Raw genomic sequence first — 18,745 nt, forward strand, 5'->3', positions numbered from 1 at the left:
GGCAATCTTTCTAGGGCAATTGCTCTTGACATATCTAAAGCCTTTGATAGGGTATGGCATAAAGGTTTACTTCATAAGATCGCTAGCTATGGTATAGCTGGAAAAGTCTTCTCAATTATTAAATCATTTCTTTCTGATAGGTTCATAAGAGTAGTAGTTGAGGGGCAAAAATCAGAAGCTCTCGGTATTAATGCCGGTGTCCCTCAGGGATCCATCCTGGGCCCAACTCTTTTCCTGATCTACATTAATGATCTTCCAAATCATATCCTTACATCATTTGTAGACATTTATGCTGACGACACTACCATTTATGGTACCACATCTAAGACAGTAAACGAGCAAGTACTCTCCAATTCTCTCTCCTCTGATCTTGAGCATGTAGTACAATGGGGAAAGGAGTGGCTGGTTACTTTTAATGCATCTAAAACCAAGCTTCTCTCTTTACATCATCAACATTTTAATCCACATTTGTCATCAATTGAAATGAATGGCTCTCGTCTTCAGGAGGCCTCAAGTTTTGACAAGCTTCTGGGCTTGACCATTACTTCTGATCTTAAATGGAACACGTATATCAAATCTGTTGCCAAGGCCGCTGGAAAAATGGTTGGATCTTTCTATCGATCCAGTAGATATCTCACTGCTGATGCTATTCTCTATCTATATAAGAGCCAGGTACGTCCAAGGATGGAATACTGTTGCCACATCTGGGCAGGAGCTGCTAGAAAGGACTTGTCCTGCCTTGATAGAGTTCAAAATAGACTTTGTAGCCTCGTAGGAGATGTCCTTTTCTCCTCCTTACAACCTCTATCTCACAGAAGAGATGTTGCGAGTCTGTCTCTGATGTATCGTTATTTTCATGGAAAGTGTTCAGCTGAGCTTCAATCTATGGCCCCCCCTCGCCAAACTTTCACAAGAAACACTCGTCTAGCTGTAAACACTATCAATAATTTCCCCCACTCTTTATCTGTGCCTAAACCTAAACATAGATTCCATGAACAAAGTTTCTTTCTTAGAACTGCACGCCTGTGGAATTGTCTTCCGTTTTCCTGCTTTCCGGCTGACTACAATATGGTTGTGTTCAAGTCTAAGGTAAATAAGTTCTTGATGAGCCGTTCCATATAAGTTATTAAATTTACCAAATTTTCATTACTAATGATTACTATATTGACCAACTTCTACTGTACACTCTTTAACCCTTATCCTTGAGTGGCCTCTGGGCCTTGATAATGTGGTGATGCCTTTGTAAAAAAAAAAAAAAATGTAATGCTAAACAATTTCTGAATCGCTCTCCTTTTCGCTATTTAATACCTTAACTCCACATAATTTAGGTACCTGAATTACAAGTGTGCCATGTTTTCCTGCAATTCAAAAGCATAGGAACACAATTCAGAAAGGCAAGACACAATCAAGTTTTCTAATACTGTTTTGTTATGGTTATTATAGAGAACTTCATCACCTACTTAAGAACAAAATTCAGCTTCCAATCTATTTTAGAACTTGGGATTTTGTCATCACAGGTGTTGATTAACAGATTATACTGAAATATTTGCTAAAGAAATCTTCAGAGCTATATAAGTATATCGCTAGACAAAAGCTGTGCATGTTATGGTTCTCCGTTCAGTGCAACTTTGCATCTTCCTATTGTCAAGAATGATCTTCCATAAAGCACGGCCCTGTCGGTGGGGCATTAGAATACGCCGACTGCCCCCCTGCAGAGGGTAAAAGTCCCTCAATGGGGGTCCTGGATATAACCTTAAACTATATCCGATGGTGAGACCCCAGCTTGCGGGCTCTGGGGAGTGTGGAGCCACCCTTTAATTGCCATTGCTCCCAGGTCCACTATGACCCGGAGTGGTAGTACCTGTTAGGGTCCCAACTATGGGTTAAATAGAAACTGACTTGCAAAAAACAAATATATTCTATTAAAAAAAATTTTCTTCAAAATCATCGGATTCGGCATTAAATAACCCGAACAGGGTTGATATGCCGTAAAACAAAAACGACCAACCAATCCATAAAGCACCGATGTTTCTCTGCCAAAATATCCATTTGATTGCCACAAGAACCATGGCTACGTGTAAATGTTCTTATACCCATGCATACAACCTTGTGAAGAATGTGGCTGCTCAACATGCATGAACGGTCATTCACGATTGCAAAGTTATATTTTCTATATCCCATCGTACTGGACTGCATGGAGCTTGATTGAGAATGTCACAAATTAGTCATTTTGGAAAGGTACTACTCTACTAATCGTTTAGCTACTTCTACTAGTATGTTATTCCTATTGAACAAACCTCAAAAGTATAAGCTTGACTCTGTGGTTCTTTGTGGGTTGCAAAATCAAATCTTGACCTAAAGCAGTTTCCTGGTTTTCATTTATCAGCACATATGACAAATTTTTCTCCTGGTTCCTATTATTGAAAAATAGCTGGAAATATATACATAAACGCACTACATAAGATAGAAAAACAAAACGCAAGTCGAGCAGGAGTTGTCTTCCCCTGCAATCATTACTGCTTGAATAATATAAAAACATTAGTTATAACTTTATATTGGACTTCGGTGGGGAAAAACTAATATAGTTACTTTTAAATGCATTGCTTCTATATAAACATGATCGTCTACATGCTCATAACTAATCAACCTGACAAGAGATAAGCTAAAATAACAATGAAATGAGTCTTCATTAAGTATGTTTTGTTATGTAATTATAATTTTGTAATTACGTGTTTTACATGAATTAACATCCAAATAGGTCACGTTTATAAAAAAAATCTATTTGTGAAGTGCAATTTTTTTTCTGATAAGAGTAGCATCTTTCAGATCTAAATCTTGATCAGTTTTTATGGAGTTGCATAATTCTTAATGAATTCTGATTAATTTGTATATTATTATACAAGATATAAAAAGATTTTTTTTAGATCAAGTTTAAAGAAAAAAAAATGTAAAGAGTTTTGTAGTTATTGTTTTATAAACAAATGTAACTATTGAGTAGGAGACTTAATTTAGTCATGAAATTTACTGATGAAAGCTTGAAACCATAAAATGACAAATCCTTTTGTTAAAGAAACAAAACTTAATGGTATTAGAAATTATCATGCCAGTCAACAGACAATAGTTTGATTTGGTGGATAAATAAAATTCCAAAGTAGATTGATGCTAAAAAAAAAAAAAATCTGAATTCCAACCATAGTCTTTCAGTTAGAAACAAAGGGAAACGTGCAGAATTTGGGTGATGTAAATGGCATAGGTAAATAAACAGAAAAAAAGGATGGAATGAGAGCTTGACGAATTTATGCAGCCAGGCACCTACACAACTACTGTAACTTGTTTGTAGCAGCATGTGCACACACACACATTAGTGTAATTTTTTAATTTCCTGAAATGTTTTTATGCTTGAGTATTTTTTAGGGGGAGGGAGGGCATGTTGCTCTTGGTGATTATCAAGGTTTTTGTTTTAGTTATTACATCATTATCAGTGATGTGACCCACAGACAAACTGAAAATCTTGATATCCATGATGTCATTGCAATGTCAGCTGCCATCTCTTTGTTGTTCTTGTACTTTGTGCTATTGAACCCAATACCTTCAGGTCTCTCTTCCTATTATCTTTTGTGGGAATTGGTTTATTTTACAAACTTTGTGTCACTTCGACCTGCCCTTAAGATAACCATTAGCTGATGTAATCGCAATCCAACATGAGTGTATCCATTATGTAACACTAGCAGTATACTCTTGACAACTACACATTATGTTCATATTTCTTTATCATTGATAAAACAAAGCAAAAATCATTAAAACAGATGTTTTTGTCTTGTATGTTTCTAATAAAAAATACTAAATAATTATAACAAACACATCAAGTATAGTGTATGAACAAACTATGGTCTGCATGGTTTGACTCCAACCTCCTAAAACAAAAAAAAAAAAAAAGTGAAAGGTGCTAAATTACACAAATGTTGATCACGTGAGAGGCAAAGGAGATATAGCTAACTACAAACAAAAAAGACAATTATTCAATTAATATGAAATTTTTACCTTTAGCTTTTTGAGAATAATCCCCTTTCAGCCAATTATCTCTCTGTACTAATGATGTGGAGAACCTAGAGGTTAAGCATCCACAATCTGCTGCAAAAAAAACGGTGGCTGTGATTAAAAATTAGTACAAATCTGTTTGTGTGCATTCTGTAGAGATCCGTGTAAACAAAAAGACTGAAGAACAAAAAATGTCCACTTTTGTCTTTACATGATTGTAATAATGTCACGTAACATGCAAATGAGTTGCTTCTATTTGGATATAAAAAGCCTGATTTTTCAGATAGGGGTTGATTTTGGATTTGGATGTCAGAATAGAAAGTGTTGTCAGCAGTGCGTTGTGTTCTAGAGTTAAGTGTTAAGATTTGGAGTTGAGTTTTTGATAGCAGTGTTGAGACTTGGAGTAGCGAGTTTTTGGTAGCAGCGTGTTGAATTTAACTTTTTCTTTTTTAGCCATAGTGGGTGCAAACCTAGAAGAGTGTGATTATGTAAAATAAGTGCTGTTGGGAGTCTAGACAGATTTTTGCTTAAAAGTTAGTTTTGTTTAGGATGCCATGTTTGCATGCATTGATTACATTTTTTTTTTTTTTTTTTTTTTTCTATCTCTTGTGTTATCTATGAAGATACAATTTACTGATAATGCTTAGTGGTGATCACTCCTTGTTGGCCATCTCTAAATTGAATTACATATGCAAATTTGACTTTGTTTCATTAAAATTATTTTTCATTTTTCAGATGTTTTGATGGATACAATGCAACAGTTTTTGCTTATGGACAGGTGAGTTGAATTATTGTAAAAAAATTGAGATAAAATTTCTCTCTTCCCTTTATCTCTCTATACTTTCACCCTCCCTCTTCCTTTTTCCACCCATCCTTCTTCCACCTTGCAAAAAAAAAAAAAAAAATGGGATGATTTTTTTTTTTTTGTAGTATCTCCTATATATTTTGATTGCAGAAATTCCCTTCTAGACCAAAGTACTGTGTATTTGCAACAACAGATAGATGCCACAACGAATTTGTACCTAGACTATTGGCCATTATCTCGTGCAACTTTAGAATGCCATTTTAGACACATTTAATCGTAATAAAATCCTACATTTCATTCTAGGAGCAACACCATCACAATCGCAACCATCTTTAGAGGAAGTAGTTCCTATTTTTCCCTCTAAATGTGAAGTCCTCCTACCATCCCTCAGTCATCACCGGAGAAATTTTGCACTTTCGACAGATATGAGGTTCACCCTTTGTAACTTGATCATATACAAATCATTAGCTTTCCCATTCCCTTTCTGACTATTAAATAATGTCGCCAGCCATATTCTGATTGGTTGAAACCTGACATTCTTTTATTCCGGAATGAATGTGTTGCCTACATAAACAAACACTTCAAAAATTCTCCAAAATGGTGTTTCTCTGTACAGGAGACCAGACCAATCACAGAGATTGTAGATTGGGAGTGTTGATATAGAACACTTTGTAGTAATAGCTTTGCAGTTTTAAAACTCGTGTTGTATTTTGCATTCAAACTGTTCACACACATATTTCAAATTAGTGTATGTGTCAAATAAGGTGGGGATCTTGGAGGCTTCCTAATCGGGAGGTGGGGGCGATGGAGCAGTCACTCAGCTAGCTAAGAGGCTAAGAATAAAATTACACTTGACGGGACTGCCTGTTTCACTCCTAGGCAGGGAACACGTATTCAAATTATGCTCCTTTTCGTACACACAGACTTGCTACATGTATCCATCTTCTGTTGGTCCTCGATATGACCTAAAACTATATGATGGTGAGGCCCCACCTTGCGGACCTTGGGGAGTGTGGAGCCACCCTTTAATTGCCATTGCTCCCAGGTCCACTCTAACCCGGAGTGGTAGTACCTGTTAGGGCCCCAACTATGGGTTAAATAGAATCAGACTTAAAAAAACAAATACACTCCATTAAAAATCGTTCCTCAAAATAACTAGATTCGGCATTAATAACCTGAAAAAGGTTGATATGCCATAAAACAAACAACCAACCATCTTCTGTCAAATGCAGCACGATGTAGCCTTCTTCTATCACATCTGATCTTCACCCATAGTTGGTGTTTAAAGAAAGCAATCAGATCCTGATCAGAAAAAGACCCCCCCCCCCAGCAACCTTGCTGACGCGACGTCAAAATCGCCATTCTCGCCACGGCCAGGATCGTAATGTAGACCATTTGTCTTTCCCTGTCCCACGGGAGCCTCATGTTGTCAATGACATTGGATACGGTAATTTGGCGAGGATGCTTAGGTCCGATGCGAGCCGTCACTTCGCTGACATACGACCAGTACTGGCGGAGTTCGCGGCAATCGAAGAAAGCGTGACCAGTCGTTTCCACAGCCGGCGTCCTGCAATGGGGGCAATCAGGTGACTCCAAAAACCCGGAACTGCATTGTATGTTGAGTGGAAGTGCATTTCGGGCCAATTGCCAGGTCAGAGAACTCCAAATTGCTCAGATGACTTGAACCTGGCGCCTAGCTCCACGCGGAGCAGATCTCACTTTGCTGCCAACCCAAACGCGCGCATAGTGGGTCGTCGGCGGCCCCCTTCACTAGATCCCTGTGGAGTTCCCTACGGGTAGCAGTCACAAGGTCGCTGAACCTTTGTAGTTGTTTTGGCGCGGCTCGGCACTTTCATGTAGGCAGATTCTCTCTGCGGCCTGTGATGGCTCTCGATAGAAGGGTCGAGAACGAGGTCGGAAAGTGGCAGTAACCACGGGGTGCCACGGTTGGTCATCTTGCATATAGTGGCTCAGGAAGGCCAGCCTCTCAGCGTTTCTATGACACTTAAAGTCCAGCATTCCCAAGCCTCCCTCACACAGTTGAATAAAAACCTGTCTGCTCACCCAGTGTCTTGCTCTGTGCCAAAGAAGTGAGGACAAGAGTTCGACGAGAGCTGTTAGGTGTTGTGCAGGCAGGGGAAGTACGGCCAGTTGATAAAGGATGAGAGGAAAGATGTAAGTGGCACATGCCTCAGCTCTATCCTTTAAGAAAAGTTTCCTAGGAAGCCACGAATTGACTGCAGCATCCACCTTTGACCGTACCTCCAACCAATTTTTGTCAAGCTGGAGACCCACTCCGAACCACACACCAAGGCTCCGAGCCAGCCACCCGTCCAGTTGAAGGGTGCCGGGTGGTTTGTGTTGCCACTCCAGGCACCCAACCGCAGTCCTACTGACTTGCTGCGGTTTATCTTAGTCCCTGTAATTCTTTCATACCGAGCGAGCGCCTCTGACACGATCTCGATGTCTCTGAAGCTTGACACAAAGACCGTGACATCATTGGTGAACGCGGATACTTTGGCAGCTGAGCCACCGGGTATTGCAATTCCACGCAGAGCCGAATTTGCCTCCCCACGTCTCAGCTTGCGGACCAGGGGCTCCAAAGCCAGAACATAGAGCAGGGGTGACAGCGGACAACCCTGACGAACCGACCGAAAGATAACAAAGGGTTTCGAGCGCTTTCCGTTGACTTGCACGACAACTGTGGGCTGTCAATACATCACGGAGATCCACTTGCAGAAGTCCGGTTTAGAACCGGTGGCCTCTAAGACAGATGCCAAGAAACGATGGTCGACCCTATCAAAAGCTTTGGACTGATCTAAGTTGATCAGCGCGGCTTCCGTGTCGTCATCTATCCCTCCCTCTAGGATCGTGCATATCAGGTGCAAGTTGTTCTGAATCGATTTCCCCTTCACAGCATAGTTCTGTTCTGGTTCAACCAACTCGCCAATAACAACCTGCAGCCAATTCGACAGGACCTTGGCCAAAATCTTCAACTCTGTGTTAAGCAGTTATGAGCCTGTAGTCGTCTAAATCTTCCCCTCCACACCCGTCATCTTTCTTTAGCAATGTGATCACTCCCTTGGTGACTTGCCCTGAGATGGATTCCTGAGCAAACCAATGGTTGAACACATCTGTCAGAAGAGGCAGAAACATGGGTGACAGCCTCAAATACAGTTCGTATGGCAGACCATCAAGTCCCGGCGATCTGTCACAGCTGACCTGCTTCAGTACAGTAAAGACCTCCTGCTCCGTCACCCGGCCCTCACAACTAGCCGCTCTAGCTGCCTCAAGGCGGGGAGAGTCAGCCAAATAGTCGCTAAACTCAAGGACCGGAAGATCAGGCTGCTGCATAAAATGCTCCTCAAAATGTTCTCGAAACCCCTCGCAGATCTCCCGAGACAATTCCAGAGTGTGTCCATCCGGATGTCTTACCTTTGCAATGTACTTGTCCGAGCCACGCCTAGAAATTTTACGACGCGCGTCAGTGTTGAAGATGACTGCTTCATTGCCTATCTTTCTAAGCCTAGCTCTGACTACTTGACCTTCATAACGCTCGCTATTCTCACGCAGAAGGTTCTGCTTAGCTACTTCCTGACTAACCCTATAACATTCTCCTGTAGCCCGAACTAGTTTCTGCTCTAGCTTCTTCTTCGTCTTGGCCTTATCTAGTGTGAGGCGCTGGGCATACTTGACAGAGAAGGTTCTAATTTTGGCTTTTAGACCTACCCACCAATTATTCCCAGTAACTGCCCCACTAGTGCTTTTTGAATTAATTCTATTAGCTTCTCTTGGAAGTCTTGTATCTCCAGAAGGGAGGTGTTTAACTTTCAGTGAGCCGCTAACTTAGACCTATTTCCTAGCTTCAGCTGGACCATAACTAGTTTATGATCCATCTGGCCCAGCCAAGTGAACGTGAGACAAGATAAGAAGTTTACTTGGCCTCTCCTAACTAACATCCTGTCCAAGTAAGTGTTTGGATAGGAGGAAACACTATTGGTCCACGTCCACATCCCCCGCTCCAGATGCTCGACCCGAAACCTGTCGACCAGACCGCATCTAGCCATCAGCAAGGCTGGACTTGCATCTCTCCGATCCTCTAGCATCGCCTCCTCTCTTATCTATCTCAGGGTCTAATCCCCCATTAGCACTACCCGCTTCCAACAATCTACAAATGCGTCAAGCTGACTGAAGAATGAGACCTTCTCATGAGTGGTGTTGGGCGCATGAACCCCAACCACCCAAAACACAGAATCTTCTACGGCAACATCGGCCACAACCAGCCTACCCACCGCATCCCTATGAACGTCGACCGGCGCTGACAGGTTATGTTTAACCCGCACGGAAACTCCCTTCCCCCCGCGGGCTGCCATATGCTGAGAAAGGCCAAAAAAGGCTTAAAAAGCTAAGAACAGCATCTATTAACAACAGACCTTTGATCTTAACCAAAAAGGCCAAGCACAAAAGTGTTACAAACCGACTTATAGAGTCGCTTGCATGCGACTAACAACTGAAATGTATCCATATTACCATACTTAAAGTAAGTCTAAAATAAAAAAAAATGGTGCACAATTTAGTATGAAATAATGCTATTTTAATTGTTTGTGATCCATTTTTATTTCTTAAATAAGGTGTTATGTGGTTTATGAATTGAAAGATTAAATTACATCTGTTTCATATATTTTCCATGTATATTGTTCCTATTCATATCAAGTTTGACATTTTCAATTCGGATTGTAAGTAGATACATCCATTAAAACTTATAACTTAAATCGTATAGAATGATATAATATTGTATAAACGTTAGGAAATGAATAGAAAAATTAACTTTAAAAATTATATTTCTTTCACTAAGAGCAGCACAATGGTACAATCACGTTGACACACTAGTTCTTGCCAGATCACCAAAGTTAAGCAACGTTGAGCTTGGCCAGTACCAGATGGGTGAACATTTGGGAAGGCGAGGCACTGTATGTACCGCGAAGTAAAATACCAGATTGAGAAACTGGTGCTGTCTATCCTTCTCTCAAGGATAGATGGGACTCTCTTAAGCCGTGGTAGGCACCCCATCTAGTGATAGTGTCAATAAAAAAAAATACTCTTGATAGCCCTGGCAAAGCATCAAGTATTCAGCTACAAACAAGATTTGAATTACACTACAAACTCATAGTAAGTTCCATCTCGGCTGCAGCCACACTGGATGGACTAAGAGCAGCAGGCTTGTTAGCTCAGAGAGTAGAACATTAGGTTGTCATGATTGATAATGACTGATGTTCGTGGTTCTCTGCTCTTTGCATCTAGTAACACTGATGAGTCTTGAAAAAAAAATGAAATGGCTGTCCATTGTGTTAGAATGAGTATATAAATATTTAATATTTAGATTATTTTTTACTACATGATAAACTAGTTTTAGAATTTTAAAAATGAAAATTAATAATTAGCCTCGTTCAGACTACTGTTCTCATTTTTTAATTTTATTCTCACAACGTTTCTAAAGGTGTCTTTAAAAATTCGACAATCTGTATAGAATTACAAATAGCTCAAGATTTCTACCTGGTCATAGCTGACAGAATGGAAGCATGCTACCTCTATGGATTAAAGAAAGGGTTCCATTCAAAATTTTGTACAGATACAGAGTTCAATAAAATTCACTTGAAGAAGGTCAGGAGTTACATAGGCGGAAAACTTGTAAGAATAACATTAAGATGAAAATGTAAGTCTGAATAATCCGAAACAGTTTAAAAATTTGAGGTGCATAAAATTGATTCATCATGCATGAATTTCTTAACAAAAAAAAGTCTTCAAAATAAAAATCATTGTTCACAACATTTTGACAATAAGGTTTTCAAATTTAGTCAAAGTATCCTTTGAATTTGATAGGTATCTTTAATTACATTGGAAGACTCACATACTCTGACCTTTCTTAAAGTACTTTATTGATGAGAATAAACAGTAATCATATGGAGCAATGTCTGGATATGGCAGAACTCCCACATCATTTTTCTTCCATTTTGTAACTAGTCTTTCTGGCAGTATGCAAATTTGTATAAAGTGATGTTGATTGAAACTGAAGCAACGTGTCAAGAATTTTTATATTCAAAGAATTGGTATTTTGATCAAATTCCAAAGCTTGGTCATAGCAAATGTTCATGGACAATGATGTTCTTTTAATTTGAATTTTTATCTTTTATTTTTATAAAAGCATCTAGTATATTAAGAGAAATTTGTCTGAATAAATTACATGATGCAGATGGCATCTGTGCACTAGATGAGTCTCGGTTTCATCTTTTTGAGAATTATTCAGAAAACTTGGATCAGTTTGTCTTCGTGACTGTCAATTTTACTGAAGAAACCTGACTTTGATGGCAGCTACAGGCTATTGTTGTCGTCTTCCGATTTCAACCCCATAGGTTGATTAGCTTGGTTTATAGCTTTTCTTTTGCATTTCGTGGCCCTTTTCTCCATTGTACCGCACAAAAGTTGAAAGAGTTTTTGATAGACCAGATGTGAGGTGAAATAGGGTCTAAATGCTGGCAGGCAGCCCTGAAGCTGACCGACTTCAGTTACTTTGTCAATTCAGAATGCAGATGTAGCCATAGATGTTCAACTTGAGACCCTCAGAAAAGAAGTTGAGTGGCATGACATCACTTTCATTTATGATGCGATTGTTGTGACAGTATTGGATAATTGATTATGCTTTATTTTTATTTTTTTTTATCTGATGTTGACTGATAGTCAAATCCTGATTCTTTCAATTTCTTTCTAACCATTTTTACCATTTGTCTGTTGATTCTAAACCAGATCAAGCCATCTAGTGGCTTCCTAAGACGAAATTCACCTATATTAAACTTCTGTTTTTGTTTTCTATTCTCTTTTTTAAAACTTAATTATGTTCTACAAAAACAAAAACAGCCCCCTTTCCCCTTCCCCTCCCTTTTTTTTTTCCTTCCCTACTTCCCAACCCCATCATTGGGGCATTAGAATAGACCAACTGTCCCCCTGCAGAGAGTAAAAGCCTCTCAAAGGGGGGCCACCTGTTGGCCGTGGGTGGCGACCCGTAATGACTCGGGGGGGGGGGGGAGGATCCTAGTGGCTGAGCAACTGATATCTAAGGAAATTAAAGAGAAGTTGCAACACTCCACTCATACAAGGCTAGACGGGCGGTTGGAGGGACCCGATCCGATCAATCGGCTACTTACGTCAAGCCCTAACACATCTACTTTATCAATTTCCTCTAGACCGTAACAAATACAGTTCTACCCTGTGCCACTATAAACTATATACATATTTTCCCCTCTTTTCCATGCGTTAGAAGGCGGTAGCTAGGATCAAATGTGCCAAATGATTAAAGTCATGACATGGCTGTATAGTGCCGGAAGTTACCACAAATGACTTGGATTGTGTAACTAAAGGATTATGGGTGCTCATCGCTCCCATTTGAAACGTATACTGTTTATGTAGCCCTGGCATGACAAGGCGAATGGGTTTCGCCTTAACATGCCCCAATATTGGACTCCGAGGTGAGTAGGGAGCATAAACAATGAATTTAAAATGTATATATATGGTCAAGTATAAAAACTCAACACGTCGACTTGGATAGTTCAGATAATGAACTACATCAAACATCCTCAAAATTTATCGTATCAGAATCCACCGAAGAAACCAAAATAACTGACTTATCACCGTTTATTATACATAAAATTATGTCGGCATATATTACCCCCAAAAATGTAAAAACTTTAAAAAATAAAACCCTACTGGTGGAAGTGGAAAGAGAAAAACATGCCACTTTTCTCCTAGGAATGAAAACTTTCCACAACATAAATATGAAAACTTATCCACACAAGAATCTAAATACATCCAAAGGTGTAGTAAAATTGAAAGACCTCTCAATGTGCACTACTGAAGAGATAACAAAAGAACTTAAAAATCAAGGAGTAATAAATGTTAAAAGAATTACAATAAAAAAAAGAGAATCAGCCTATACATACGGACACTTACATTATGCAGTTCGATAGACCCACTATCCCAAAAGAAATCAAAATTGGGTCCAATGTTGAAAAAGTTGAACCCTTTATACCAAACCCACTTTGGTGCTTTAAATGCCAGAAGTTTGGGCACCATGAGGATGCATGTAGGGGACAAGCAGTGTGGAGCAGATGTGGCCAGAGAGATCTAGATCACACTGTTAATGACTGCAATCTTGATTGCAAATGTGCAAATTGTGGAGGAAACCATCTTGCTTATGCTAGAGCATGCAGAATCTGGAAGAAAGAAAAGGAAGTAGTGTCAATAAAACATACCAAAAACATCTCCTTCCTTGAAGCCAGGAAAATAGTAGATGGATACATGAAGGAAAAGACGTACTCTGAAGTCACCTCAAGTTGTATATCATCCAACATCACTAATCAAGATTCCAAATACGAAATACTAATAAACAAATTGTTACAATAGGGACCAAACGACTGGCCCAAATTTATAAATGAAACCAAACATATCATCAAAAATTAATCATCCCATTAAATCATCAACTAATGTTACCAATAAAACAAATTCTCAACCAAAATCAGAACATCCAAGAAAACAATCAAAAGAAAGACCACAAAAATCACCAATATGTTGTGCAGATGCTGAAAAAGACGAAACCAAGGAAAAACAATCAGTTAAAAGAAAGACCACACAAGTCATCAATACGTTTTCCCCATGGTGAAAAAAACGCACTTGAAAAACAAAAAAAATACATCTACCAAAAAACAAAATATAAAGAAATTACCACAAACAGAAGCAACTACTACTACAAATAGATTTACGGAATTAGAAGACATGGAAACTGAAGTTACTCCTCAAACCCCCCAAAATATCCCCATGAATTACAAGAAAATCCAATGGAATTGCCATGGATTGAAGGCAAACTACAATGAAATTTTATTGTTGCAAACCAAATTTAATCCTTTGGTTATTTATTTCCAAGAAACCTTTCTTAAGAATGAGGACAATTTGAATATAAAACACTATCAACAATATAACTACATTCATAATACAGGACTTAATAATACTGTAACCCTTTTCCCCCTCCCATTGCAAAATCCAATCATATTCTGCAAGGCAGAGAACAAAAATGACAAAATCCACTATAAAGCAACCAAATCAAAAGCTACGAACTAACGATTGAAAATACAAGGAGCTTGAAGAATAAAAATCTCATAAAATAACTGGATACAACATCGAATACTATTCCCAAAATAACTGGATGCGGCATTAAATAACCCACAAAAGGTAAAAATGCCGTTAAACAAAACAAAATGTTGATTTTGAGGAAATCTAAAATCTTTGTCCTTCTGGTACAGATTCCAAGAAAAACTTTGTGTCTCTTCTACAAATATTTTTCATAAAATTTACAAATTCAATTTTTCATAATTAATTCTAAAAAAAAAAAGAAAAGAAAAAATATTAAAAAGAATCACCCTTTTTTTTTATAAAGACTACACTAACAACAAAAGTATTATTTACATCCTTTTCAAGAGGTTAGACACAAGGTCAGGTTAGGTTTTGAAAAACCAGTGCACTAGGTGAAGTTCAACAAAAAAAAAAAATCTAAAACGCCTTGCTGATATTTTCTGGTAGGTGTGTCTCTGTCATTAGTAATAAGCTAGCCCCTTTTCAGAGAGAAGGTAAAGCCTGGAAGAGTTGATCTTTTAGGAGTAAACAAAACCATAAAGAGCAAAGACAATGTTGGATCGATTGTCAAAGATGTCTCATCTTCATCCTGTAGGATAGAAAATATACCATGTACAATAATAAAGCTTTAAACATATACCTCAATATTTACGTAAAAATTCTTTTTCTTTCTTTCTTTCAAATCCATTGTATTTCATTCAATTTAAACAGTATAAAGTGTCCCATTCATTTTAATGTAGTCAGTTTAAGAAAGCATCAACCTTTTTAACTTGATTAGTATCTTTTTACTGAACTTGAAAGGTTTAATTTCTAATCTGTGATATTCCCCACCAAATTAATTGCATTAACTTAATAGAACAAATGTTTTTTTTTTATCAATCAAGATCAACTTAAAACTTGTAAAAACACTTTTCTTTCTGTTTAACTCCACATTTTCTAAGCTGATTATACATAATCTTAATTCCCTTTCAGAGGATTAGCCACCAGACGATTACACTATTATATAAAGTAGTCTCTATCTTCTGTTTTTTATGTTAATGTATTTTTTTTTTTTTTTTTTTTTTTAATACAAGATAAATACTTAATTCTGTTTCTCAAGTTGTGAGAAACCAATGTTCATACTCCTTGGCCTGACATTCTCAGGCAACATAATTTGCAATAAGTACATAAAAAAATGTTGCTAAATCTGCTTCAAAGAAGGTAGGTTCCCTCTACTAATAGAAGTCTTCTCGCATCTCATAATATCCTATATCTTTATAAAGTTACCATTTGGCCGTGCATGGAGTATTGTTGCCACATCTGGTCTGGTGCATCAACCATTAGCCTCTTTGGACAAGATTCAAACTAGAATCATTACCATAATAGGTCCCACACTGTCTGCCAAGCACCAGATCCTATTGCATCATCAATGTTACATCCCTGTGCTTGTTTAAGTAGTTCTACAGAATGTGCTTTGATGAAAATACTTTTGACACACCCGGCTGGCAGCAAAATCTCACCCCTTCACTTTAAAAATCTCAAACTTCTTGCTGTTTAACTCCTCACTCAGATCACTTGTTTCACTATCACAGTAGCCTCTGCCACTTCAGTAGCAATATGCCTTGTTCGGGGTTAACAAAAGTGAAAACAAAAAGGATTAAAATATGGCAAATATTGACAGTGTTAAAAGAAACCTTGCATTTACTGTCCGTATTAAGTTTTGTTTAAGAATTCTTTATTTTATTACTAGCATTTCAGCCCGGCGTTGCCCGGGTGTTTGGAGGTGTATGTTGAGCAAAAAAAAAGGGGGTAGTAGGAAGGCAGGCTCGAACCCGTACCGCGAAGGAGGAAAAGAATGGGGGAAAAAACATGACATCTTTGCTGTTACGACCACTGGCAAACCAGAAGAGACGTAGGTTTTAAAGCTAGACAATCGAAAAGAGGGGATGGCTTTTGACAATATCTGCAAAAAAAAAGCGACCCCCTCCCTGTAGAAAAGTGCCCAGTTGAAGGTGAAGAAATTAATGTTTTTAGTCAATTTTTCAATATTTATCGTCTAAAAGGTCAAACTTAAAAACGATACTGATCTTGTGAAACTCCGTTGCCTTTGTCGAAAGTTTTAGGTAAACATGAAAACATACATACATACATTTATATATTGGTAGCTCAAATTTTCGACCCAAACCGATTAAAAAGCTTGCCCTATCTCTGAATACCCTTTATGTAAAATTTCAAATATTTAGACCAGAAATTATCCGAGTAATTTGATAGACCACAGCAGTCAATTTTTTAACTTTGGCCCCTATTATGACCTCTTAAAATTTATTGTTTTAGGCTCAAATCAAGTTATTAAGTTAGATCCATGTCGAAGGAACCTATATCTAAAATTTCAAGTGTTTAGACCCAAAATTGTCGGAGGAGTTTGGTAGTTCTCAAAGGTCAAATCATTACTCCTTAATAACCAAATTTCTAGCCGAAAACCGATTACAAAGATTTTCCCAAATCTCAGTACCCTGTATATCAAATTTCGAGTCTGTAGACTGAAAATTGACAGATATTGTTTAGGAAAATGTGCACAGACAGACTTTTTCACTTTTATAGATATATATAGATTGATTAGTCATAAGAGGGTGGAGTTTTTTACTCTTACACTCATATCTCTTCTCACTCTTACTCATAAACACCAGGAATAAATTTGATAAAAAAAAAATTGTTTGAGAGTAATTGGTAATAAATCATAATCCAATAATTTTTTTTTTTTTTTTTTTTTTTTTGGTCTCACTGTTTGATAAGTTGAGTTAGAATAAAAAGATAAATTGCCATCCTTTTTAATGTTTGTAAATTGACACTTTATTTCAATAAATTGTAGCTTTTTCTTTTCTTTTTTTTTTGCTTTTGTGAATAAATACATAACATCTATGCAACAAATATTAACATGGATGTATATTTATCCTTTCTTTTTTATAGCTATTTAATACTTGGTTTATCAATTGATAAATATATTTGAATACTATCAAAATATTTCCTTCAGAAATTCTATGTATTACTAGTCTGGATGCCTGGCGTTTACTGTTTATATTGATAAAATTTAAACAACTTTGTGTTTTTCTTGTGTCAATTTAACTTTGATAATTATACCTCAAATTTCATTTTATTAATCGAATATTTCTTGAATTAAAAACTCCAATAGTGTTGAGTAAAATGAAATTTAAATAATCTTATTTAAAATAAATTACAAAATTAAATCCAGTAGAATGCATTTTGGTTTCTTAAATGCATGCTTTCATTCTTGTAGACTGACAGGCCTTTTTCCTCTTCTCTGCTTTCTTCACCTAACTGGTACTACCGGATTCAATATCTGAAGATATTGATCTCCTGATCTTAAATGCACCAAACATTTTTTTTTTCTCCTGTCCCTTTGCAAACTCAATCATGTTCTGCAAAATCAAAAACAATTTTCCTCTACAAAACTAAACCAAATACCATGAATAAATATTTGAAAATATAAAAAACCTGAAGCATAAAAACTTTTCAGCATTAAATAACCTGATATGCTGTAAAACAACGAACGAATCTTCAAGTAAATCTTTATTTACTCTCTGTGCCGCTGATCTTGCCGGTTGATATTGTAAACGTGTCTGCTGAAGGAAATACGCTTTTAGCCAGTTTGAATTTGTTGATTTATTGAACAGCAAGGATCTCCTCATTATATTTGATTAATATTTTTCGGACATCTTTTCTTTATAACAATTTGGTTCAATTAATAATTTAAGAACCAAATAATACCGTAGTGATTGAATTTAACATTTAAAATATCCTGTTTTAAAAAATAATTATCAAATTAAATCCACCAGAATCATGATAAAAATAAAGAATAATTTTTCTTGTATTTATTAAAATTTAAAAATTTAGCACACCCAACATAAAGATATAAGAATTAATAATTTAAATACATATAATAAATCATAGCTAGTGATGATGCTAACAAAATTTATGGAATTTAATTTAAATTCAACTAAAACCTCTGAAGAACGTAAACAAAAGAAAAAAACAAAAACAAGTTTTGTGTCTAAGGCAAATCACTAAGAACATTCTAACTGGAAAATAAATTATATGTACAATAATTAATATAACTTAAAAATAATGATTGAAGAATGGTTAAATAAATTAAAAAAATGGATAAAAAAAAACTTTAAATAAAATGAAAATAGAACAATACAAAAAATATGAAAATAATGTTAAAATAAATTCACTATGACCATGATCTTCATAAATGAGAAGGAACGGTAGTGTTGGTTACATGAACCATGTAAGTTGTTAAAAATGGTGTTTTTATTATAAGCTTTTTAAGGTAAACATCTGAAGAGTATGGACTAAATATGCAGCAATAACATAATTTTGCAGACTTGTTAGTCGCAATATGAAACCATATTTTAATGGATACCTGTGTATTAAATATGTATGACTAAAAATCATGTACGATCAATATGACTAATTGCCACTGTTGCTGATTACAGCAACTTCGACACAGGTGATCGACTGGGTGCACCAACAAAAATATTGTAAACCAATCTTGTAATAAACAATAAAACAAATTTACTCAAAGTTTCGAGAGGTTAATTTTGGCAAATATCTTTAAGTCCATACCTAAAAAGATATTTACTAAAGAAAACTCCCGATTTTAAATATTCCCACTTACACGAGTGATGTAAGTTCGTCAGCGCAAAAAATATTAAAATAAACAAT

General features: G+C 36.8%; 1 protein-coding gene across 9 annotated transcripts in view; it reads left to right on the plus strand.

The window, feature by feature from the left end:
• Positions 1-18,745, plus strand: part of LOC145292962 (kinesin-like protein KIF21A) — a 267,292-nt gene that overhangs the window by 83,577 nt on the left and 164,970 nt on the right. For all 9 annotated transcript variants that reach the window (XM_080139175.1, XM_080139176.1, XM_080139177.1 and 6 more), the window contains exon 3: positions 4,774-4,816. In XM_080139175.1, the coding sequence (XP_079995301.1) occupies positions 4,774-4,816 (43 nt within the window). The remainder of the gene's footprint in view (positions 1-4,773; positions 4,817-18,745) is intronic.

Source organism: Euprymna scolopes, chromosome 14 (assembly GCF_053919585.1).
Source record: "Euprymna scolopes isolate OS-2025 chromosome 14, ASM5391958v1, whole genome shotgun sequence".
Lineage (NCBI taxonomy): Eukaryota > Metazoa > Mollusca > Cephalopoda > Sepiida > Sepiolidae > Euprymna > Euprymna scolopes.